The sequence below is a fragment of the Anser cygnoides genome, chromosome 7, assembly GCF_040182565.1.
Source record: "Anser cygnoides isolate HZ-2024a breed goose chromosome 7, Taihu_goose_T2T_genome, whole genome shotgun sequence".
Taxonomy (NCBI): domain Eukaryota; kingdom Metazoa; phylum Chordata; class Aves; order Anseriformes; family Anatidae; genus Anser; species Anser cygnoides.
The window spans coordinates 436,840-461,439 of NC_089879.1; the positions used below are offsets into that span (position 1 = coordinate 436,840).

Below are 24,600 nucleotides of genomic sequence, written 5' to 3' on the forward strand. Positions count from 1 at the left end.
GGTCACATTTTTAAGTATTCTTTCTTTGCTTAGTTTCCAGATGGTTTACAAACTGCCCACAGCAACAGCATCATTTATCCTGGAAGGTAATAGCCAAGATTTCTTAAACTGAGCATCCAGAACCATTCATTAAAATGCATACCTAATGGAAATTTTCAAATTAATCTTTCATGTATGAATAATTTGAATATGATGCTGTGAAGTTTAACAGTCTTCCATATTCCTGTAGACTCTAAAAACCCAGCAGCTCTGTTTCAGTTAGATTCTCATTCTTCAATAATTTAAGCTCTTATTTTTAGCATTTCTCATTCCTTTCACTACACACAAAGCTTCCATGATAGCTTTCACGAAATTCAAGAAGGACCGTGAGATCACAGCTAGCCTATGATAAATTTCACTCACGTCCTCATGTATTGGCTGCAGAGGAATTAATAAGTTAAATATTTCTATTCTCAGCAGATTAGATTGTTGAGAAAAAACAGATGCTAGGAGAGCTGGAAGCATCACCACTGCCCAGGGCTCTTGCAATGTCTGGGAATTAATTCGGTGAGATAAGAATTAAGATGATCATATAAAGCAATCCACATGCTTTGCTACAGATAAAGGGGAAGAACACTAAAGAACTTTGCAAAGCCTATCTGCTGCCAAATGTGAAAATTAATTTAACCCCAAAACTTGTGAATAAAATATGTTGGCTAGGCATCTGAGAAACAGGTATATGTGTAGCAATGGGAAAGTCTTGTAAAACAAGTCCAACGCACTCTTCTTTTCCCAATGTCAGCAAGAAGGAAGGCTTCTCAGACTACCTCCTTTCCATGCCTATGTGTTTGCAAAGAGCAAGCAGACTACTCGTCCATTTGCCTCTCCAGTGCCTTGGGTTTTGATCCTATCTCCTCTGCAATCACTGGTATTTACTATCATGCAGATCTGCATCTTAGGATGAACCTGGAAAACAGCCCTAGATATCCAGTTGGACCTGTTTTCATTGTCCTGTTTTGACAATATTTACTTATAAGAAAAAAGGAAAGAATCAGCTTACCAGTTAAGGCTGTTCTTCATATTTGAAAGAAATACAGAAAGGGAGAAAGTGTGAAGGAAAGATGGAAGATAAAAAAAAAAAAAAAGGCTTCATGTTATTTCCAGACGTGCAAGGAAGAAATAGACTTTGACTAAAATAGGTTGTTTCCTATCCATAAAGACTGTATGGCACATCTCATAAACATGCAACATTTATACCTATCAACAGCATTTGATATGGAGTTTTGCTTTGCAGAATTTAACTAAAGATTTGATCTGTTAAGATTCATCACTTTCCATAGATAACTGCTGCTGCTACCACTATCCACAGAGAAGGATTTCTCAGGATTTCAGCAGACACTTTGACACACAACAACCTCTGCAGAAGGTGTAAAAACCAACAGCAGCAGCAAAACCAGCTCTGAACGTAAATTAGGAGCAGAGCGAAGTCACGCAGTGTTTAGCATTACCCTACATGCCAGCTTCACACACTTAAAATAACATACTCGTAGAAGGAAAGGGAAACTGCTAAAAAATAGTTTCTTGGGCTGCTGTTAGCTGCTTTAACTCAGAACAAACTCTGTCAGCCTGAGCGTGCCCCTGTCTTAGGACAAGGCCCCCGCTGTGATGAGCCGAGGCTGGCAGGAGCGTGCAGGGCACACGCTGCCCGGGAATGGCTGCACCAACCCTCCTACTTCTCCTGCCTGCGACGGCACAGGGGCAGCACGCCAAGGACTGGCTGGGAGGCCACAAAATGTCCTCCAACAGACACAGGCAGAAGACGACTGCACTAGCACCCATCGGAGGACTGGAAGGAGTTTACATCATTTCCTTGGAATACCGAGAAATCTCATTTTTCAATCGTCACATCACCTTTGAGTTAACAGCAACAGGATTTCAAAATCAGCTCTAAGATTTTAATATTTTAGTAACGTTAATAATGTTAAGGTATCTCCTCCTGTAGTCCTTATTTTCTTTAGCAGGAAAGGCTAACAGCGTAGAACCACAAGAACAGACATAACACTGGGATTTTCTTCATAGGAGTGGCAGGCGGGGAGGTCTGTGAGATTACATTCTCTCTCCTGCGGTCTCTTCATCCCCATCCTCAGCAAAGCAGGAGGTAAACACAACGGGAAAGGCCACTCAAGCACATTAACTCTATATCATGCAGGATATATCACCTGCACAGAAAACACTTCAGTTACCTTACACAGGCTCAGGGAAACAAAGATCCATTGTAACTGTTAAACACTGCACCCCGTCACTTAAAATGCCACTTGCTGGTCAATCTTTGACATCTCAGCTTTATCTAGGAGAGGCAATATACACACACCTCCATACAAAACATGAAGCAATGACTGTCTCGCTCCTGCATTTTTGTTAAATTATAACAGCCTTGGCCTGAAGATACGTTACATTCAACGTATATAGAATCACAGGACCATTTAGGTTGGAAAAGACCCTTAAGATCATCAAGTCCAACCATCACCTAACACTACAAGTCCACCACTAAACCACATCCCAAAGCACCACGTCGAGACGACTCTTAAACACCTCTGGGGACGGCAACTCCAGCACCTCCCTGTGCAGCCCGTTCCAATGCCCAACCATCCCTTCTGCGAATGAATTCTTAACCGATATCCGACCCAAACCTTCCCAGCACAACTCGAGGCTGTTTCCTTCTGTCCTATATCCTCATGCACAAAACTTGACAAAGACAAAAAAAGTACAATAAGATATCAAACTATTAGTATAAAATTTGGTCTAACAGTTTTTAAAAACCTGTCCAAGAAGATGGCTCAGGAAATTAAAAAAAAAATCCACTAGCACTTGCAAGTAGCTTAGTAGTAGCTAATAGCTACTAAAATAGCACTGTAGTCGTAACATCTTTGCTTGAAGATCAACTGAAAATCCATATGATTTCTAAAAACACAATAAATTGTATCTGAATGCATTATATGTTCAGAGAAGTTCACATGGAGTGCAGGAAAGGAATAGCAGTGTTTTAAAAACACATAAGTCCTTTGCAACCAGTAACCACACTTTGACCATTTTCACAGACCTCTTTTCAAGTAATTAACACACTTACATAAGAAAAAGTCTTATTTCCATGAGTATCTGAAAAAGGCATATTAATCCCTAACAGAAGACGGTCTTGTCAGAACCTTAAAGGATTTACTAAGCATAATTGTTAATACTTTGCATGTCTGCTTTGATTATGTTTGACATAGTTTCCATATGGAAACTTAAACTGAATTTCATCAGGACCTTTACTTTGTTTAAAATATCAATCCATCTAATGTAATAAATATTTGCAGATATAGGAAAACATCATCTTTGTGGGTTATCCTTACATAAAAGGGTGAAAATTCACACACAACTTCTCTCAACACTTGCTACTTCCTTCTGGAATAATACACATCTTCTCATTCTCCACCCCAATTCTAAGCTGTCTCCCTTTGAAAACAGCTATTTTTGGTTCTCCATTTATATTTGTGGAAAATCCTTTTCTTTTTACTCAGACTGAAAGCCTCAAGGGTTCACTAAATTACATACGTCTTCAGCTTACAAAATCTCTCATCAAAACAAACAAATTATTTGACAAACTGTTGTTGGACGTAATGGCCTCAAGCTAATCATCAAGTTACAAAAAAAACATTTCCCTGTTACAGCCTTACCTTGTACAGAGTCCCACCGCGCCCGTGGTATTTAATGAAAACCACTAAATTGCTTGAGAAATGAAAGCAGCTATGTTAAGGACAAAACTTATGTGAATCATAACGTGAAATCATTTAAATCATGGAATCATAGAAGCATTTAGGTTGGAAAAGACCTGTAAGACCATCAAGTCCAACCAAACACCTAACACTACCAAGTCCACCATTAGACCATGTCCCTAAGCGCCACATCCACACATCTCTTAAATACCCCCAGGGATGGCAACTCCACCCCTTCCGTGGGCAAGCTGTTCCAACGCCTAACCACTCTTCCTGTGAAGAAACATCATTACAAATCCATACCTAACATTGCAAATACCATTAAGCCATGGGGCTTTGAGGAGCCAATAACTAAGTGCCTGGAAATACATTTGGAGATGACCTAAACCTAAACATACATACACTTTGAAAGCAATCCCTGCTACAAAAATAATTACACTAACACACTAGAATCATAGAAAATCCTGAGTTGGAAGGGACCCAGAAGGATCATCGAGTCCAACTCCTGGCTCCGCACAGGTCTACCCAAAAATTCAGACTATGTGACTAAGAGCACAGTCCAAACGCTTCTTGAACTCCGACAGGCTTGGTGCCGTGACTGCGTCCCCGGGGAGCCTGTTCCAGTGCACGACCACCCTCTCGGTGAAGAACCTCTTCCTGATGTCCAGCCTAAACCTCCCCTGCCTCAGCTTGACACCATTCCCGTGGGTCCTGTCACTGGTCACTAAGGAGAATAGCCACAGCTTCCTCCACTCCCCCTCGTGAGGAAGCTGTAGGCCACGATGAGCTCTCCCCTCAGCCTCCTCTTCTCCAGGCTGAACAGGCCCAGTGCCCTCAGCCGCTCCTCACTCGTCTTCCCCTCCAGGCCTTTCACCGTCCTAGTAGCCCTTCTCTGGACACTCTCCAACAGTTTCACGCCCTTTTTGTACTGTGGTGCCCAGAACTGCACACAGTGCTCGAGGTGAGGCCGCACCAGCGCGGAGCAGAGCAGGACAATCACTCCCCTCGACCGACTAGCGATGCCGTGCTCGATGCACCCTGGGGTACGGTTGGCCCTCCTGGCTGCCGGGGCACACCGTGGCTCATGTTCAGCTTGCTATCAACCAAAACCCCCAGATACCCCAGTTCAGAAACTGTGAAAAATCTACATCTCCCTCCTCCTTCTCAATCTTCGGATAAATCCATACAGAAAATGATGAGATTCAGTAGTTTTAAAACACTGAAGAATAGGCTCAGGGCATCATGAAAATATACAAATTGAGAAACTAAATGCACTTTAAGCTTTTCACTCGCTTAACAAAAGGATGTGACAGTTCACCTTCCTCGCCGGTAAGAAGGACTGCCTTCAGCATAAACGATTACATGTTGCTTGCTCCAACATACCAAATAATAAAAATCACATAAAACAAAGAAAGATAACCAACAGCGATCACACCTGGGATCTGTTCTCTTTAGCTATTTGCTAGGTTCAAAAACAAGCAGAGTATTAACCTTAATTTAAAGACTGTCTTAAAAACAACCCACTCTCTTTTAAAAATTAAAAAAGTTTGATTTCCAGACATGCTAGTCATAAATATTGTTCCACTAGCAAAATGAGCAGTTATTTGGTTCAAATCCAGAAACTCGTATGTTTTCATTTCCACATCATCTCCAACGCTCCACGACAGAAAGCATCTAATGCTAACAGAAGTGACCACTCCTGCAGAAACAGTGCTCCACACAGCGCGCTCTGGCTCACGGGAAATGAGCTGCTCGCATTCTGAGCTGAACTTGCTCAAGTCAGCAAGTTTATCGTATGGTTGCTGTCAGAAATGAAGTCACTTCTCCATAATTGCGGGGAATGTCTACACAGAGTTTAAAAAAGAACAGCAACTTAAGAAAAAAAAACAACAACAACAACAAAAAAGAAAAAAACAGTTCACAGTTTACAGATGGCAAGCAGTGCTTCTCGTGGCTAGAGATTCATGGAGCTCTTGCCAACTGAAGATGGCAAACGTATTTCAAACAACATTCAATTAAATAAAACAATAAAGACCAGGTAGAACAAAAGTAACACATCTTCGGTTTTTAAGGCTACATCTGCTGCTATCAATGCTTATGGAGAACACGCAAGAAAATGAACAAGATGCAGCAATAAATTCCAGTTGAAATCTGAAGCACCGTTAAATTAAAGAAGGTCATTTTTTTGGTGCCTGGGCTTCATGCTCTGCAATTTATCAGACAGAGATCAGTAAATCTCTCACAAATAAGGCAGTCAAGATAAAGGCCAATTCAGACAACCATACATTTAATTTTTTATCAGTATGCCTGTTGACCTGTTGAATTACTTTAAAAATAGTACAGTGTTTTGTGCCACTAATTGGAAGCATCCACAACGGCCCTTTTCAGACTCCTGCAAGGAGTACAGGCTTTCTAAAAACTGGTTCTTGCCATCTTTAATATTTACATCCCAAGCCAACAGTATGCTGGACCTTGTCTGCTAACAATCTGCTGATACAGATTATTGACATTTTACGACAGTGCAGCCATTCACTGAAGCCATTCACATTCACCTATATTCTCAGGTATATTACATAAGCAAAACCCCGTATTATTATTACAACAACAACAAAATACATACATATATATATATCAATCAGACCCTCTGCAGGACTAGATACCTATAGCTCTGCTAACTGAGCACATGGCAATTATTTACTTGTCAGGTGCACAGGAAATTTAAATGAGCTCTGTTAATGCCACATCTGTTGGCATTTGCTTTGCATTTTTTCCACAAAGTAAACAGTTTACTATACTCCAGGTTTTGTATCAGGCAGTAAATTTTAGGCAGGTTTTATGAACCCTCTGTTTTCCCACACTGAGACCATCTTCCCAGAAGACACTATCATTTACTATGCATTTGTAGTGCAAACTATACTTATCACCAGGCTCTCCACGTGCCACAAGCTTAAATAATCACAAGCACCATACTTAATACAGTTCTGTTGCTACTTCCATTTTAGATTTCTAAATGGCTAGTAGACCTTGCAACAAACCTTGGAAAAATTCACCCAACAGCTGCTGACAAGACAACTTCAATCTTAGCCATCTCTGGAGTTCAGGTATTAATAAAAGTAAGAGAAAAGGTGCAAGAGAGGCAGGAAGGAAGAGCGCTGTTGCAAGAGAACACTGCCACAAAATCTAAGTTATCCTTCAAATCCAGCTGAGGTTGACAAGGATTGAAGAGCTGTACCATTGCTCTAGTAGCACATCGGAAGTTCACTGTGGCAGGATTTAGCATCACCTGGTCATGTCACATTTGCTTAACGTTCCTTGTCAGCAGTCAGTCCCTTTCAAAATAATTTAAAAACTACAAGAAAAACATGTTTCTAAACTCTGGAGATAATCAACATCACCCTGTTCACTGATGTACTTGTTCAGGACGTCACAGCATGTATGCAAAGCTGCCTGTGCAGTACCCTTTACTACCAAAATGTAATTAAGGACAAAAAAATGAGATATAAACGCACAGAGCAGCACCAGTTTTAGGGCTATTTCTGTACATCTCTTTCAAAGCACCTGTTTCATGTTTCCACCGTTGGTACCAAAACCCCTCGCACCAATAGGAAAGGCAACAAAAAGCTGCAATTCACAGAAAGTTTTCTGAACTGAAAAGAAGGGTCTGTAACATCTAATTGAAGCGTTGTTTCAGAAGTTTTACGCATTGTCTTAAGAAACAAGCTGTACAGCCCCTCTCTAGCTAACTTTGATGACTTTCCATTGCCTCTGTGGCTTAATACTTGCTAGAAGCAAATTTGCCTGTAGATCACTTGGTTCAGTAACCAGAAGAAAGCTGTTAGAGACTCATGAAAGTAGTCCAAAGACCACACCAAAACAAAACAGCATATGCCTATTTTCCCCAAAATATTCATTCAGCTTGAATTCAGCTTCTTCCTTCCACCTTTGAAGGAAGTGAAACAGGGTGTGAGCTTTCCAGAAGCAGGCAAGTGCCACCGTTCAATTACCAGGCAAATCACCCTAGAGTATGCTGACGTGTGAGATCCTTTATCAATAAATCCTAGTACTCAAAACTGTATTTTCCCTTAAATACTGAACCAAGCACTTTGGGAGGAATGCAGCTTCCCCAGCTTCTTCACAGAGACCTGAGAAACTCCATGTCCAAAATGGATTAAAGAATGCCATCTGAATTCAGGGCTTCTTAAACTCTTTTGTAAAAGCACCCACTTCGCTCCAGTGGTAAGTCCTAGCCAGTATTTAAATAGATATGAAAAAGTGAACTAAATGAAATCCAATGATTTCAAATGTGTTTTAAGTCTACCTACTATATTTTCACATTAGGATTTGCTTGCTATCCTAGAGAAAAATACTTGCACAATTCCAGTTATTTTACAGAAAATATGATTATACTAAAAATGACGTACATCAATTTGGGCACGTGAATAAAAAGGATACATCGTCCTGAAATATCAGAGAACAGGAAGCTCAAGAACATCTCTAAATTGACATCATAAACATCCCATTCTTTACCTTAAAAAAATACCACTAGGGGGAAAATTCCCATTTTAAGCAGGGAAAAACTTGAAAAATGAAACAGAAGACACAGAATAGTTTAGTAAGTTGTTTGCATGAATGTCACGTTTCAGAAACATTCTTGGAAACTTTAAAAATAAACAACAACAAACAACAACAAAAAATGCAACAAATATCTTCAGAAATTTTTGTACTTCTTTGTATATCCATTTAGTGAGAAAAATCAGCGATTTCCATGTCCTTAAAGTTTTTGAGTTCACTGATTTGATTAAGAGGTTTTGGAGATTCTGTTAAGACAAAGTACAAACTTCAATTCTGCCGGGATCTCAAAATAAATTCTGTATTTTTTTCATTATTATTTTTTTTTAAACTATGATACCCTTGAACCTTGTGAAAATTTAAAGTGACTACCGGAATTTCCCTCATAGCTTCAGAATAAAGTTGTCGCTAGGATGATACAATTCAAGGAAACGTATCTGTACGTTTCAAGTGAATGTAATTATAATTCTATCTAACAATTCCCAATTTCAACAAAAGCTCTAAGGAGCAATAGAGTATAGTTAAGTGTTCCAAGTATTTACAGTTTCTTCAGGAAAGCTAGCTTTTTATCAACGGAAAAAGGAAACCCACTAAAGGTTTATTTAGAACAAAAAAGAAACATTAACAATATTCCTTCCAAGCATGAAACTATACAACATGGAGTGTTTTTTAAATCAAACATCTCTGATCCAGGATATTCATTAAGATATCTGTACTTGTGTAAAATCCCAGTGAAACGGCTGTGATTCTGAATAGGAGCAATGACCATTTTTCTCTGCTCCAGCCCTTATTCCCCTCTTCTTAATCCCACTGCAGGAGCTGAACCTAAAAATTGCATACAGCTCAGAACATAGCAGTCTTTTCAACATTTATGGTGCACAGCACAGTGGGGTTACCCAGTGCTTCAGGACTTCATCCGGACCCAAGCTTTCAGGATAAAAATCACGCTTGTCAACCTCGAGAAGCAAATATGAGACAGCAAAGAATTCACATAGCTATAAAAAAAAAAATGCTTTTGTTTACAAGTTGTTGATCATTAAGGGAAAGCACAATGAGGTTTTCTAATGAAGATTCTGGTAATATTCCCTCCTTTGAGACACTGCAAACACCAAAACTGCCTTTGAGCTTTGAGACTGTAAACTCCAACTACGCCACATGAAGTACCATAAATACGAACAGCAGTGACCTTGCTTTGCATTATCAGATGACTGAAAAAAAAAATGGAATAGAATAGGAATATTCATTTTTCAATACTTTTTTGGTGCTATGACAACACCTTGTACAAATTCTTAGTTCTTCTCTGGTGCAATCATGCTTCAAGTAACAGTCACACTGCAAACACCACAGCAGATATAACTGAAACACATCAGCGAAGCAGACGTCCTGCTATCTAATCACTTCCCATCACTCAATCTTTGCTGCTACTTCTTTTGGGGTAAATCCATATTCATTAGCTGTCAGCGAATCCTGTACGTTCACTGTTCTTCCCATCTCAGTCACTTGTGGTTGTGTTCTGGCTCTGGTGCTTTTACCACCTCAGCAGTTCTGAAGTAATCAAGAAAAGCACATTTATTCACTACTGAAGTGTCAAAAGAAAAGAAAACAAAGACAAATCAAAGCTGAAATCCTGACTTAGAGGCTTCAGTATCAGCACACTCCAGGCACATGCGGAAGCGTTCAGAAGGCTCTGAGAACTGCCCGACCAGCCTGTTCTCCCCAGGCATTCGGCAGAGCAGCACAGCCTCTGTTTTCAAGCGCACGTACTCCAGCGCCTGGACCTAAGTCACTGCAAAACGTCCGGAGAGAGTCTGTGGGCTCTGTCAGGTGCGCTTTTGAGAACTACATCAGGCCGACCTTTAGCAATGGAAATACACCGTTACTACTAGATTCAAGAAGAGTTCGTGGAGAAGAGGACTTAAAGAGCCCGGATGTTTGCCTGCGTTGAATGCTCTGTTAACATTTAGCCAAAGGCAGTACCACTGCCTGGCCAAGCTGGCTCTCCTGTCGCTGCAGGTTTGGAAAGAGGTGTGGTGTAGGGAGAAGGACGACCCTCACAGCTCTCTGTAGGGACACCGGGTCTTGCAGCACAAGAGGGAAGGAGGGAAAAATAGTAATAAAAGGAATCTAAAAATTCTCTATGGGAATACAAGGGTTTGGGGAAGTTGCAGAGCAGGGAAGAAAAAAAAGTCTATCAAGGGAATCTTCATGAGATATCTGACCTCATTTTTCATACCATACTCTTGCTTACTCTACTATAAACTGAATGAACACACTGCATACAAATTTAGATTTTTATTCACATATCTCCTTTGAGACTTAACAGCAAGCATAAACGGCGTTCTCAGACACGTGGTCTGATTTTTTGGGTGGTCCTTTGGGGACCCAGAATTTGGACTCGTTGGTCCTTGTAGGTCCCTTCCAACTCAGGATATTTTACGATTCATGGTTCTATGATAAATATATAAAGACTTTTTTAGTTGCCATGACTTGCCAATCATGTGGGTAGAATGCAAGATTGCCTCTAATGATTTTTTTGTAAATCATTTAAACTAAGCTGTATTGTTACTCCTTAGCTGCTGAAGATTGAAGTAGACGCCTGTGAAAACACATATGAAGTATATTCACAAATATTAAATTTGATAAATTTCAGGCAACAACATGACTCTCTCACTGTTTTCAGAACAGTAAACAGATTTTATGACCAGCACTGAATGAACACCAGGCACAACAGACACCTAAGCTTCTTTGAGAAACAAAGCGTCCTAAAAGACAGTAAGCAAGCAAGCAAGTCGAGAAGGATATCCTCAGATTGCACAGGTAATTTAGAAAAAGCCTAGGTGTAACCACTTCCAGGTGAACAGGAACCAGTAACCTGTTTTGTTCTCTGAGGAGGGAGATAAGAGCTTCTCTGAAGCATGAGTATTCATACTTTCTAGGAGAGCATAACAGGGGAAATACAGGGCCCAGCCAAGCCACGGAGGCACAACAAATGAACAGCCCCGCAGAAAAGGATATCAAGAACAAAATTACATTAAAGAACTTTGTTGAGATTAAGTAAAAGGTGTAGCAGTTATCAAACACAAATAATTTTATATTTAGTAAGGTTAGCTGAAAAAAAAAAAAAAAGGCTTTGCTGCCTTTTTTCCTAAAAATTGTTATCCCACAGAACAAATGAGAATCAGCAACACAGTCTTGCGATCAACCAAGCTTGGATAAGGTCTGTTGTTCCAGCCCAGAAAAGCATTGCCAAGTTTACGAAAGCAGACTTGCTCTAGGTGTCCAGTAGAAGCTTTTGGGTCACATCCAGTTCTTGGAAGTGAGCAGGTTCATCATATCATACTGCTTCAACCATTTCTTTACCAGTTCATGTATCTGGCAAGATTTAAAGTCTGAAAAAAAACCAACCAACTTCCATTTCTTCCTCCAGTAAAAAAAGTGTTACAGTAATTCCAGATAGATTTTTTTTTTTTTACTTTGAACAACTTTTAAAAAGCACTTTGAAAGATGATGCTATGGACACAAACAGCCAATATGTTCATCAAAAAGAACCCTGCTTTTGCAAATCCACTGCAACGATAACCAGTGAGAGTTGTATTCCCAACATTACATATAGAGGTCTTTACTGCCCTGTTAGTGCTACAAAAAGCTGCATTTTTTTCCCTAAACTAGAATTATGAAGTAATTAAGACATAGCTCGATGCTGGCTGATGGTACTTAATGAATACAGAATTCTCTCAAGTGATTTTTGAACAACTTTTTAAAAAATGTTTGGTTGACACAGAAACAAACACTGCCAAAAAAAGTTCAGCATACATTTCTGAGATGTTCCTATGGGAAAAGTTGTTTTGCTTTTCCCACTGGGATTGGTAAAGCCTCTAAAATTAGAGAGTTAGCCACACCATAAATGCAAAAACTTAAAAACATCCTCCCACAGGCTCACTTAAAAGACTTTAAAGAAGGAATTCAGAATTACGTAGAGCTCACAAAGCCTGCCTACCGCTCACTGTCCATCTTCCGCAGTGCTAGGACTCCTAACAGCATGGCATATAGTCACTCAGAACCCATTAATACTCAGTGGCTTGCCAATATATTCAAAGGCAATAAAAATGTCTTTTCAAGAACACGATGGAAACTGGAAGACAAGGAGAGAACAAGTAGAGGCATCTCTACCTCACGCACAGTACAACAAATGAGTTTTTGATGCAGCATGTTCCCATGGTACCTAATGCCTGTGACCAACCGCTCCTTCTGCGGTGTGTTAGTGAAGGCTTTCCATGAGATATGAAATTTCTAGAAAAAGGCAACGTTACTTAACATCCTATTAACAGGATTTGTAAACCTCACTAAAATGCAGACAGACAGCATATCCTTCCCTGCTTTCACTTACTCCTGTAGCTCTTCCATTTTTTTTTTTTAAAGTCTATTTAAAGAGCTAATTTTGTCATTCATTTGAGCTTGCATAAGCCACAGAAACCTCTTGCTAATCAGGAGGTTCATATAGCTTGTATTAACTAACCCTTTGTTTAGCCAGGAACTTGTGCAGTAATAAAATGTGGTGCATGCCCGTACAAGCTGTGTTGAAATCAACATGGGATACTTCTCTGCCTTCCTCAGGGTAAGTGGGAACGAAAAGAATCATCACTCTGGGTCTCATCCATGAGCCGTATCATCCCGTTACCCTGCTCCTACAGAGCTAGCCAGACTCAAGCACAGCGCCTTGTAAGAGGTGATCATCGTACCATCTCATCCAGTGAGGCGCTCTCACCTGGTTCCTTACCATCTGAACTGCTCCCCTTCCCATCTTTAACCTAGCAGCCTCCACAGCATCCTGCTAAAGCAAAGCAGAAACATCCCCTCCAGTTTCCCAAGGGGGCACTGAGACACTGTGCCCACAGCCTGTCACAAGCACCTGAAAACCTTAGGTGGCTGTTTGAGGCCCACACCAGGAGGATCTCGGTGCAAGTTCGCTGGCGTCACTCAGGATGCTTGTGGCTGAGCACAAAGCAAGCCATGGCTTCCCCAGCCCGACCACCCTTCCTCCTGATAACAACTGGAAAATGCCTTTTGCCCTGAAGCAAGGGGTTTTACCTTTTCTCTAAGTTCTTTTGGGGACCTGACAAGTTCAGGGCAATTCCACGATAGCCTCTCTACAACATTTGTGTACGTCTCTAAATTTTGTCAATTACCAGTGTCCCCACACAACAACCTGCAGCGACGAGTTCTGCAGTCTGGCATTCTGTTGGTTCTGAACTTGTGCTTCACTTAATGCCGTGTATTTTGTGTTGCAAAGAAAAGCCCAAAGAACCTCGTTTCAGTGCTATTTGGTATACTGCACTCCTGCTCCACTGAAAAGAGATTTGCATGGCTTCTGTGTGCGCATCAGCGAAACATCACATACCAACTTTTTTTTAATGCTGGTTCTCTGAAGCTTGAACAAACATGGGCTCCTCCAAGTGACTAAATACCATGCTGCTGATGCTTCTGGAGTTGTAGAACAGCAAGCAGCAGACAGGCTTTGAGAGCAGGAGGCAATTCTGGATTCTTTCTTTAAACTCTTTAATAGGCAAGTTTCTGCAGGATGACTTGGGTTTCTGCATCTCAGCTGAACATGTTGTGTTTGGTACCGCAGGAAAGGAAAACACCCAAACAGCCGCCCGTTGCTGCCTCCAGTACTCCTTATTCACACTGATGCTCTTTTCCTGATTGTCTTTACCAGCACATTTTCCAATTGCTGCCAGTGACTCTTCCCATGACCCAGGTCGGGTCGGCCCCAGCCTTTCCCAGAGGGAAGGGCGAGGGCCGGCCTCCTGCCCGGAGGCATTCACCCCACAACGCCCCAAAGACCCATGGCACATGCAGCCTGCCACACGCCTCCGAGAGCTGCCGAGCGACTGTCGAGGCAGCGGCAGGCCCCACGGCAGAGGGCCCAGGCACCCGCAGATGGCCAGGGTTGGGGGTCAGGGCCGGGAGCTGGGACCAGGCGCTGCTGTCAGGAGCAGGGCGCAGCTCCTCCTAACGCCGCCATCAGCGGCCTTGTCTGCACGTCAGCACGGGCCAAAGCAGTGTGCGACTGCAAAGAGACAGGCCGGCCTTAAAAGCGGGGACAGGAGTGTGTGAGGGGCAGGCAGGGCTTCCCTTTCTTTAGATGCACCCCAGCCGTGAAGCTCGGGTTCGCCAGGAGCCTCCACCAGACGTCTCAAGTCTCACCCAGCTCAGTCGCAGCACCAAGCCCCAGTTTCAGGAAGCGGCTGTAGACAGGAGGCAGATTTTTAAATCCCACCATGTTATGTTTCTGCTCCTTCTCTAGAAACCATGCTTTCATCCGCTTGCGGGGCTTTTCTACTGCCACTACAACTTTGTATCCTATTAAATCCTCTCCTTACAAGAGTTTTTCACTGATTTGTGTCAAGGTGCAAGAAAAGACCAGAAGGCCATTTACTCTGAGGTGAAAATACTGAAGACAAGCCAAAATGTGAAATGAAAATCCTTCCAGTCACAAGCCACAACTTAAAGTGAAAATTCTTCCAATCGCAACTCTGAATTTGTAACTGCATCTTTCAGCTGTAAGCATCACCTCAAATTATAAAAACAGGCCTTACGCTGAACTAAAGCTTTGTAAATGTCTAGGTATCAGTAACAGTCATACCATCTAGAAGCTATTTGAAACAGTATTTACACCACCTATATATACCATGACAGAAAGCTTTCAGTGATGTCTTTTTTTTTTTTATTTACTTTTCTTAGACTTAATTTCCTGCTTGAATAGGACACTATCTATTAAAACTGACTAACGAAGACAAGTGTTTCATCACTTGAAGGCACTAACGAAAAGTCTTAATTACATAGGACTTCAAAATATATAAAAGCAATGATCATTTTAGCTTGCTACCAATAAATGCTTTAATTTTAGTATCTTTTCCTATTAGAAATTGAAATGATGAAATAGTAATATTACATTAAATAATGATGTACAAGTAACACAAACAGTACTAAAAAGAACACGTTGAATAACTACTGTGTACCACTAGAAAAAAGGCAGTAAAAGAAACATTTTGCTTTTAATAATCACTCTTCCCCAGCCTGATGATTACTGTGCTTACGGTGGCCTTTCCCACAATATGAAATAACATATTTCCTCAGACCTTTAATCAGAGGAAGATTCCTTGTAACTTCAATAACAGAAATCCAAAAAGGATGTTCAATCAATTCAGAGATAGGCTGCTCAAGCAGTGACCAAGGCAGAAAGACCTGTCTTTTTTTTCTCCTGTGACCGCTTCCTATTCTCTACCAAAAGAATGAAAATAGCGTTAGAATTCCACCAATGTAGACATATTTTGGTAACTTCCACTGACTAAAGTATTAAGACCGGCCTTGCAGTCAGACCTGCCTGCTTTTTTTCTTTTTCTCAAATTAAGATAAGAGTTTAGGGGCAGAGGACAACAGTAAAGCCAAGACCAAAGAGGCTGGCCTTCTGGGGCTGAGGGAGGAGAGGAGGCAACTCTCAGGGCACATACCGAGAGCCACTCCATCTTTCCAGATATTTCAGTAATTTTATTTCCTCTTCTCTCATGGATGCCGAGGAGTCACGTGTTGGTCTACCCTCTTAGAAACGACGCTTTGAGTTTAAACTTGTGGAATCACCACTTTGACAGGCAGCAAGATGCTTGTTGCATTAAAGGCAGTGAAATGGCATTTAGAAGCCAAAAATAAAGTCCCACATGAAACGTGCAACCGTTTGTAACAACGGAGTGATTTCACTGGTAGTATGTTTTTCTGGCTCTGCCTTTACCAGGCTTGTTATCCGGATGCTGCTGGGGCCCCGAGGACATGCATTAATAAATTAGATCACTCTACATGTGCATTCAATCCTTGCTGCAGCTGTGCAGCTCCTATATTACGGGGCAATAAACAACGTATTCAGTGCAATCAACTTCGCTTTCTTGATGGATTTTGAGACATAAGTAAAATTGCAAATGAAAAGGCTGCTTTTCTCAGAGACATCCTCACTTTAAATAATAAATGAGGAATAAGCTGAGAGCTTTCAGAAGGAGGTAAGTATACACAGGACAAGAAAGGGGGGGAAATGCATTTGAGATGAAAAGAGGAAATACATTTGTAGGGGGTGGAAAATACAAGCAGTATGAGGAAATCAATGACAGGAAAGGGAAAAGCAAATAAATGGCAAATCAGCCTTTTAGAAAAATCATAAGATCTGAGGGGCTTGATTTGTATTCTACGTGAAACCTTTGAAGTGAAATTCTGTGGCAAGAAAATTTACGATGAGGACTTTGAAACGGGCAAAAAAAAAACCAAGCTTTCATGAGAGTGCTAGCACAACTAATGAACTAACAGATTCAAGTATAAAGCATTCTTGCTATAGTACCCAATTCCCATTGTAATTTCATATTCAAACATTTTGGAAATTAAATCCTCTTAAGCCATCGCCCTGATACACTGACAGTTTGTGGAAACCCAGCAAGTTACAAACTGCTAACTCTACTCCACGTGCTATAAAACCACAGTAACAGAAAACTGTAATCATATAATGCACTTTGCCATTATTAATTCTTCATGTAAACATATGTTCTTGCTGCTAATGATAACACTTGATCATGATGAGAGGAAAGATGGTCTACAAGATAATCTTCTGAATTTCCTGCTTAAGGGAGGCTTCACAGCCTCCTAATTAAAACCCTTTTGCTCAGAGGACTAAAAAATCTGCTAAAAAGAAAAACTGTTATTACTTGTTAAAGGAAAAAAGTTATTTTTGAACATACATCTCCATCTTGGAGGAAAAAAAAATCCCTCTCTGTTGCCTGCATTATTACTGCTCCAAACTTCTTCAGCAAATTATAAAAAGAGCTTTTAAGTTTAAAACGTATGTGTACACACATTAACGTATCACTGCTTTACTTCTATTTTATGCCTACAATAGGAATTTGCTCTGCCCTGTAACCCACTCTCAGCCACCAGAGCTTACCACACGTTACGGGGCTGAAGGGGAAGGGCTCAGCGGGACGGTGCAGCCGCTGTGCAAGCCCACCGGGGAGGCACCCCCGGAGGAACCCTCCCGCGTGGGTGCGCTGGCCGTGCACAGCCCAGCAGCACGCGCTGCAGCGCGGGCCTTCGTCTGAGCAGGGCACCCAGAGCTGTGCTCCTCAGGAAACGACACCGAGAAGAGTGTAACTCACTGTGAACACTTAGCTCTTCCTCAAGGAGGCTGCAAAGGATTTAAGACAGACCCCGTCAAAACCACATGCTTGCGAGTGCATCACTCCTGCTGTACATTGCTATCACCTACGGACTACACGAACAAGCTACCAGCTGGTACAACCCTCTCCCCAGCTATCCTACTGTTTTTTCAGAACATGAATCTAAGCAGTTTCAAGTCATTCCTGCACATCTGGAAAAAAAGCTTTTCTGTAACAATGACCAGCGTGGGCATCAGTGCTGGTGCAGCTCCATCAGACCACCTCAGCCACTTTGGCTGTCCAGGCAGATATCCACAGCTCACCTGTAGCCACAGAAGCAAAACAAAACAAGAGGCAGTGAAGGAGTTTCAAACCGAGACACCTTCAAACCAAGGCACCTTCTCACAGCAGTAGATTAAGAGTTACATGCAAAGCGAGGGCGATTCAGCAGACATACTTCAATCATCACACTGGGCCACCACTCGGCTCTGTTCAGCTGCACATCTGGGCCAACAGCTGTACCCTGCAGGTAACGTGTTACCAACAGTTCTGTTCTCAAGACACAATGGATTCCTCAGCTGTTAAAAAAAATAGTAAGACTAAAATGCACAGGCACTGCAAAGGGCGACAGAAAGATTTTCTCCCCCCATCATCATCTTCGTATAACTCAGGAAGTTTTAGAATTCTGATCTACCTCAAAATTTCACCTGTTGCAAAGGGCATTTAGAATTGAGTAAAACAAGAAAGACTTCCAAAAAACTACATAGAGTTTCTGCTGTCCTTAAGCTTAAGAAAAATGTTGATTTGAGATTTCTGCCATAGAAAACCAAACAAACTGAAGAAAGGCAACAACGTTTAAGAAATTATCAGTGGTGCATGCACACACAAAAAAATCAGAAAGACAAGACAACCAGAAAATACGAAGTATTCGTATTACTAGTAGTAGTACTTCGTATACGAAGTATACGAAGGTAGAGGGGATTTTTTTTAGGGTCCCTATAAGGGAGATCACTGAAAAAGACTTTTTCAGTGGCCTTCTATGTTATCACTCAAGAGTATGTATTCCTAAAATGGAAGTCCTCAGTTTGAGAGCACAACTTTACAGCATCCCAGAAAGCAAGCCAATAAACAACACGGGATGTCGGCACGGAGCACTCTGGAGCTGGCCATAGCTGCTGAATGCAGGCTCGCACAGCGGTGCCGCGGGAAGCCGTGGGGAGGGTTTGCACGCCAGCCAGTGCGAGGGCTCCTCGCCTGGCTACCTGCATGCTTTGGAAGAACCATAAAAAGATGAGTTTATTCCAAAGCACACGAATCCACCAACAAAACTTGAGTGGGACTCCTCCTCTCTTTACCATTCTTCTTTCAGAATTCAATTCCTGTTTGTCCTTCCTCAGCCAGAAATTAAGTTTTCACTAACCCCTCCTTATCTGCAAGGTGCCTAAAGCCTCAGTTATCCCCACTGCATCTAGCAGAAATACTGCCCATACATTTCAGTATCTCACACAAAGATTGCCTGTATCTGGGCATATTTGTTTAGTTTTCTCTTCGATTCCAGGTAACATCAAAAGAGCCTGATAGTAAGGATGGAATAAGTGTTTCTCATCAATAAATGAGATGATTTGAAGAAAAGAAGGTGCCTTAACTTGCAACTCACTTCCAATGTGCTAGTGTTGATACCCACTTAGAAACTGTGGCAGGATGGAAAATGTGTTATGTTACATTTGAACTGTTCCACAAAATTCAAATAGTTCTTCCTGGAAGGAAAAAGATAATATAAAATAAAATAAAACCCAACCCAAAACCAAACACAACAGAGAAACACCACCCTTATCTCTATCACCTAACACCAACTAAGTCCACAGATATCCAATATCATAATAAAACTACAGCCACTGTTTCATGATTGGAAAATTAATCTCAGATGCAGTAAAGACAGACTTCTGCACGGTGATCACAACTGTCAGAAGTGCTGTTTTTAAAAATGATGATGGGAAGTATTTCTACTTCAAATTCAGCCAACAAATTTCTAGTTTTAACAGAAATAAAGGGTATTCCAAGTTCATACTCAGAGCAATAAGCATACTCATAACAATGCACACGGGACTTGGAACAAAAGATTCCACCCCTGCCCACTCTGTGTGCTGCTGTATGAGAGGGAGGCTCTCACCCAGAAGGTGTGCAGGCTAAGGTCACTCGGGAATGTGAAAGCTTGCTGCCCTACCTAGACACTGTCACATGAAGGTCAGTATTTGGTACAGTCAAAAAACACAGATTGCACAAAAAGAATAAAATAAACAGAGAAATAAGGATAGCAGCACTATTAGCCAGTCAGAATCACAGAATATCCTGAGCTGGAAGGGAGGGACCCAAAAGGATCACTCAGTCCAACTCCTGACTCCAGAGAGGGCAACCAGAGAGTTGAACAGTATCATCCCCATTATCAAAAGACTTTGCCTATCAGTCCACCTTTCTATTTTTTTAAACTAATAAAACTACACGATGTGTTTAGCTTTTACCTTTCCTTCTCACTATCATGCTTAGGTTCTGACCCAGGGTTGCCCTGAGAATTTAGGAACGGCACCTATCTCCTGTTAGAAAAGAACTACGTACATTCAGTGGTATGAAGAAAGAAGGAAACATTTTCAGAAGTGCCCACCTAACCTGGGCTCACATTTTCCAGTTTGAATGAACTATTTCTCAGCCCAAACATAAGTTTTGGAACTTAAATGGCTAAGTCTGCTAGGCATATTTGAAATTTTTAACCTAAAAATCTATACATAGAGGTTTAAAACAACATGGATTGCTAGTCACCTAAAACTGAAACGGTGCTCACGCTTCCAAATCATGTCTTTTTGATTAGCCTCCTACTCTAAGGTGTTCCTTCAATATTTGCAGCTGCACCCTGCTAAATACAAAGCAAACAGTAACAGAACTTCTGAGACAACAACAAAAATTAAGTTCCAAAGATCACCATCTGCCTCCACCCAGCAGAAACAACCAAACCTCATCTGCTACACCAGAATTTAAGGTCATGACTGTACCAACAATTAAGTATGTGCTGAGGAGAGTTTCTCCAGCACACGCAGCGGGGAAGGGGACATCCGCACGCGGGTTGTAGGTGCCTGCCCGAACAAGGCACTGACGTGCCTCCTGCAGCTTGTGCCCTGCACCCACCGCCCAGCCCAGCGCGGCCTGGGAGGCCGCAGGGCCCCTGAGGTGCTGCGGCCCGGCACGCGGCGCTCCCAGCCCGGCCGGCAGGGCCCCGCGGCAGTTCCCCGCGGGGTCTCCTCACAGGAGGCCCTCGCACTTCAGCTCAAAGCGTTTCATTGAGGCTTTCCGCACAACTTTCCGTCTGTAGCAAATAGCGCAGTCACCCACACGCAGCTCTGGGGAAGATGAGCTCAGGCAGTTTGACAACTCTCACAAGCCCCAGCCATCGGCTCACACACAGCTCCCAGTTCTTTGTCCTAAGGGAAACACAACAGCATTAAGCCATTTAAAAGTAACTGAAGAGAACAGAAAGGATATAGCAGATAAAAAGGCACTTTGAAGTAATTAACACCCTACACGGTGAAAGCAGCGAAGTGACAGGTAGATTCAACTTGTGGCCACCGGGCTCGTTGAAAGGTCAGTATGAAATCTTGCCAGTGCAGCCAGAGGAAGCAAAGAAAGGAAGGAAAAGAAAAAAAGGGGGGAAAGGGGGAAATAAAAAGGGGAAGAGAGGACAGAGAGAGAACGGGTGGGGGGGGAAAGACACACTGACTCAAAGAAGCACTGACCCACAGGTAATCTGAACTCCTGTTGTCAGCAAGAGTGTACTGTTATAAAAAACCAGGAAATTTTTTCTACAGCAAGACAACCATTAAATGCTTAAGTCAATACAAATGCACCAAAAAACTCAAATGCATTCGTATTTATGAAATGCATGTGTTGATCCAACTTTGCAGAATATTTGTAGACCTAAGAAATACTGCATTAACATTTTTAATGGAGATGCTGAACTACTTGAGGAAAGAAGCCAACCCAGCACAGTCCCTCTGTGCTGTTAACATGTTTATGCACGAGTTCCCAGGTCAGTGCTGCAATGGGCTATTCCTGGATGTGGATGGATAGTGGGAGCAAACCAGCACGTTATCGTAACTTGCTTCTGGCAAGCAGAGATCAAAAACCAGCAATTCTCTCCTCCTGGCACAAGTGTAGACTGATCAGCCACACCAGTGATCTGCACCAGACTATCCCACCCAGGTGAACCCGCTTACCAAGGATGTTTTAAAACCAACCACACCTGAAGCACAAACCGTGTTGCTGCCACACAGCAGCATCCAGGCTACTTCAAACAAACCAGGCTCAGACTCATCGCAGGGCTGGTGCGGGCCAGGAGGGAGCGATCCCCCCGCCGCGGGCCAGAGCCGGTGCAGCCCCAGGAGGACTGCACGGCTGCGGCCACAGCAGATGCGGGCCAGCCCGGCCGGTGGTGCCCCCGAGGCTGTGGGCAGGTCCCAGAGGACTCCCAGCCCGGGACCAGCGGGAGCCCCACGAGCACGGGGAGGCACAGCCAAGCAGCACGGGACGCTCAGACCCAGCCGCCTGGCCTGCTTAGGGCTTCTGCCCCGTATGGTGAAGACTCACAGCATCGCACTACTCCGAGGGCAAATAAAGCTTGAACAAAGATGGGGGAAGTTTTAATTAAAACACACATCACCAACTGAAAGTTGAGAACAAAAACAGAAAAAAAGGACTAAAGGAACCGAAAGCGGTCTTCCAGCCCAGCTTAGGCCAGTAGCTACCAACGCGCGAGTCCTCGTCCGTAACTGGAATCATTTGGGGTCACAGCAGAGACGCGCACTCCCCAGCTGAGGCGGAACAGCCCCGCCCGCAGAAACAGCCACTGACAGCTCCCATGCGCAACTCGAAGGCTGAACTCACAGAGCACGTTACCGTCTTCTGCATCATGCCTGAGCTGCATCAGCACAGCTCCAGAAACCTGACTGGGCAGTCGCCAGCCCCAACTCCAACAGCAACAAACCAGAAACATCACCAACAAAGTTCAGAGCAGTCTTTCCATTCCCCACCCTGCAGGGGAACACGTCCAAATAAGCCCGTCTTTGTTGCTGCAGAAAGCGTGTTCCTCGGCGCGAGGCAGTAACTTGCTAGAGCAGAGGCGTCCCCCCCTTTGGTCACGCCGAGCGGTGAACAACGCATGCACTTCCCTTTCTCCAGCAACATTAGCGAGTCGCAACCAGTAATTAGGAACAACCAGGAAATTATTTAGTCTCACAGCACGGGATTTCGCAAATGACGGCGCTCCGGAGCGGCTGATTTTATCACCGTCAGCCACGCAGAGAAGAGGAGCGGAGCGCCGCGCACCAGCGTGTTCGGGGCGCCTCGCCACGGGGGCGAGCAGGCGGAGGTCACCCGGGGCCAGCGCCGCGGGGCTCCGCAGGGCGGGCAGCGGCACACCGGCGGCGTGCACCAGCCCCCCGGCACCGCGCAGCTCCGCGCGCAGGTGGTCGGCGCGCCAGCTCCACGCTTCTCATTTCAGGAGGGCAAGCGCTCCCGTAATTAACAAACGAACGTTGTCACAGCGCCGGTTTAACGCGACCCTCCTCATCCGAGCACACAGGCGGCCGCAGTCGGCTCACGGCCCGCAGGCAGCGCGGGCTGCAGCCCCCGCCGCACGGGCACCGCCGCGCACGGCCCCGAGGCCCCGCCGGAGCCGCCCGCGCCGCGGGCCGGGCACGTGCGGGCCGGTAACGGGGCGCTCCGCTGCCGGCGCCGCCGCCCGAGGCCGCTCCCGGCGGGGCGCGGGGCTCCTCCTGCTCTGCTCTCCCCTTCTGCCCCGCTCTGCGCGCAGGGGCGCGGGGCCGGGCGGCGCGGCTGCGGGACGGTCCCGGACGCGTGCCCCGGGCAGGCGAAGCCCCCGTCCCGGGCCGCGCCGCGCGGCTCCGCCGGGGCCCCGGGGCGCAGCGCCCGTCCCCGTGCGGCTCCGCCGGGCTGCCCGCGACGGACGGGGCCGCCCCGCCCGCGGGCCCCGCACCTGCCGCCGGCGGGGCCGGGCCGGGCCGGGCGGGCGGGGGGCGGCGGGCGCTAGGACCGCGGCGCGGCGGCCGGGAAGCGGCGCGGCGGCGGGCGCTGCCCCCTCCCCGGTCCCGTCCCCGTCCCCGTCCCCGTCCCCGAGCCGCCGGTACTTACGTCGTCAAAGAGGGAGCCGACGTTGGCCGTGACCAGGAGCACCCCGGCGCCGGCCGCGGCCCCCTTCGCCGCCATGGCGCCGGCGCTGGCGGCGGGCGGGCGGAAGCGCGGAGCGCGCCCGGCGGCGGCGGCGGCGCTGCGGGGAGCCCGGGGGCGGGCGCGGGGCGCTGCGGGGAGCGGGGCGCCGGGCCGGGCCCGCCCCGTCGGCGCGGCGCGGGCGGGCGGGGGGCGCGGGCGGCGGCGAGTCCTCGCGGCGCGGGCAGCCCGCGGACATCCGCGCCGCCGGGGGCCGGCCGCCCTGCGGCTGCTGCGGGGCCGCGGCGCTCAGCGCTCGCCCGCCGCCGCCGTCGCGCTGCTGCCGGGACGGCTCCCGCCGGCGGAGGCTGGCGCCGGGCCGCGGCGCATGGCGGGGGGCGGGGCGGCCGCGACGGGGCGGGCGGCGGGGCCGGGCCGGGCCGCGCTGGGCCGGGCCGCGCTGCGCTGCGCTGGGGGCGGCGGGGCCGGGCCGGGCCGGGCCGTGCTGGGCGCCGCGCGCACCGCGCTGCTGCCGCCGCCGCTGCCGGCTGCGGGGCTGGGGCCGGGCTAGGGCCGGGCGCCCGCGACGTCACAGCGGCACCGCGCGGCTCTTAAAAGGGCAACGCCGGCCCCCGGAGGCGCCCCCGGGAGGCGGCGCGGCGCGGCTCGGCTCGGCACGGCGCCCCGCGGGGACGGGACGGGACGGGACGGGACGGGCTCACCTGCGCGGGGGCGCGGCTTGTCCCGGCCCCCGTGGGGCTCACGCGGCGGCCGCCTGAACCCCGGCAGCTGGCGCGGCGGGTCCCGGTGGGCGGCCCCGGCCCGGCAGCCCCGCGGTGCCGGCCGCAAGCAGCGCTGCGGCTGCTGGGGAGAGCGGGCATCGGGAGCGCGGGGGG

The 24,600-nt window shown here is 45.7% G+C and overlaps 1 protein-coding gene across 3 annotated transcripts in view; it reads right to left on the reverse strand.

The window, feature by feature from the left end:
- Positions 1-24,600, reverse strand: part of INPP5A (inositol polyphosphate-5-phosphatase A) — a 253,101-nt gene extending 228,501 nt beyond the window's left edge. For 2 of the 3 annotated variants that reach the window (XM_067000742.1, XM_067000743.1), the window contains exon 1: positions 24,427-24,600. In XM_067000742.1, coding sequence (XP_066856843.1) covers positions 24,427-24,585 — 159 coding nt within the window. In that variant the 5' untranslated portion in view covers positions 24,586-24,600. Of the gene's footprint in view, positions 1-23,689; positions 24,212-24,426 lie in introns of those variants that run through there. The other variant, XM_067000744.1, reaches the window with a different exon arrangement.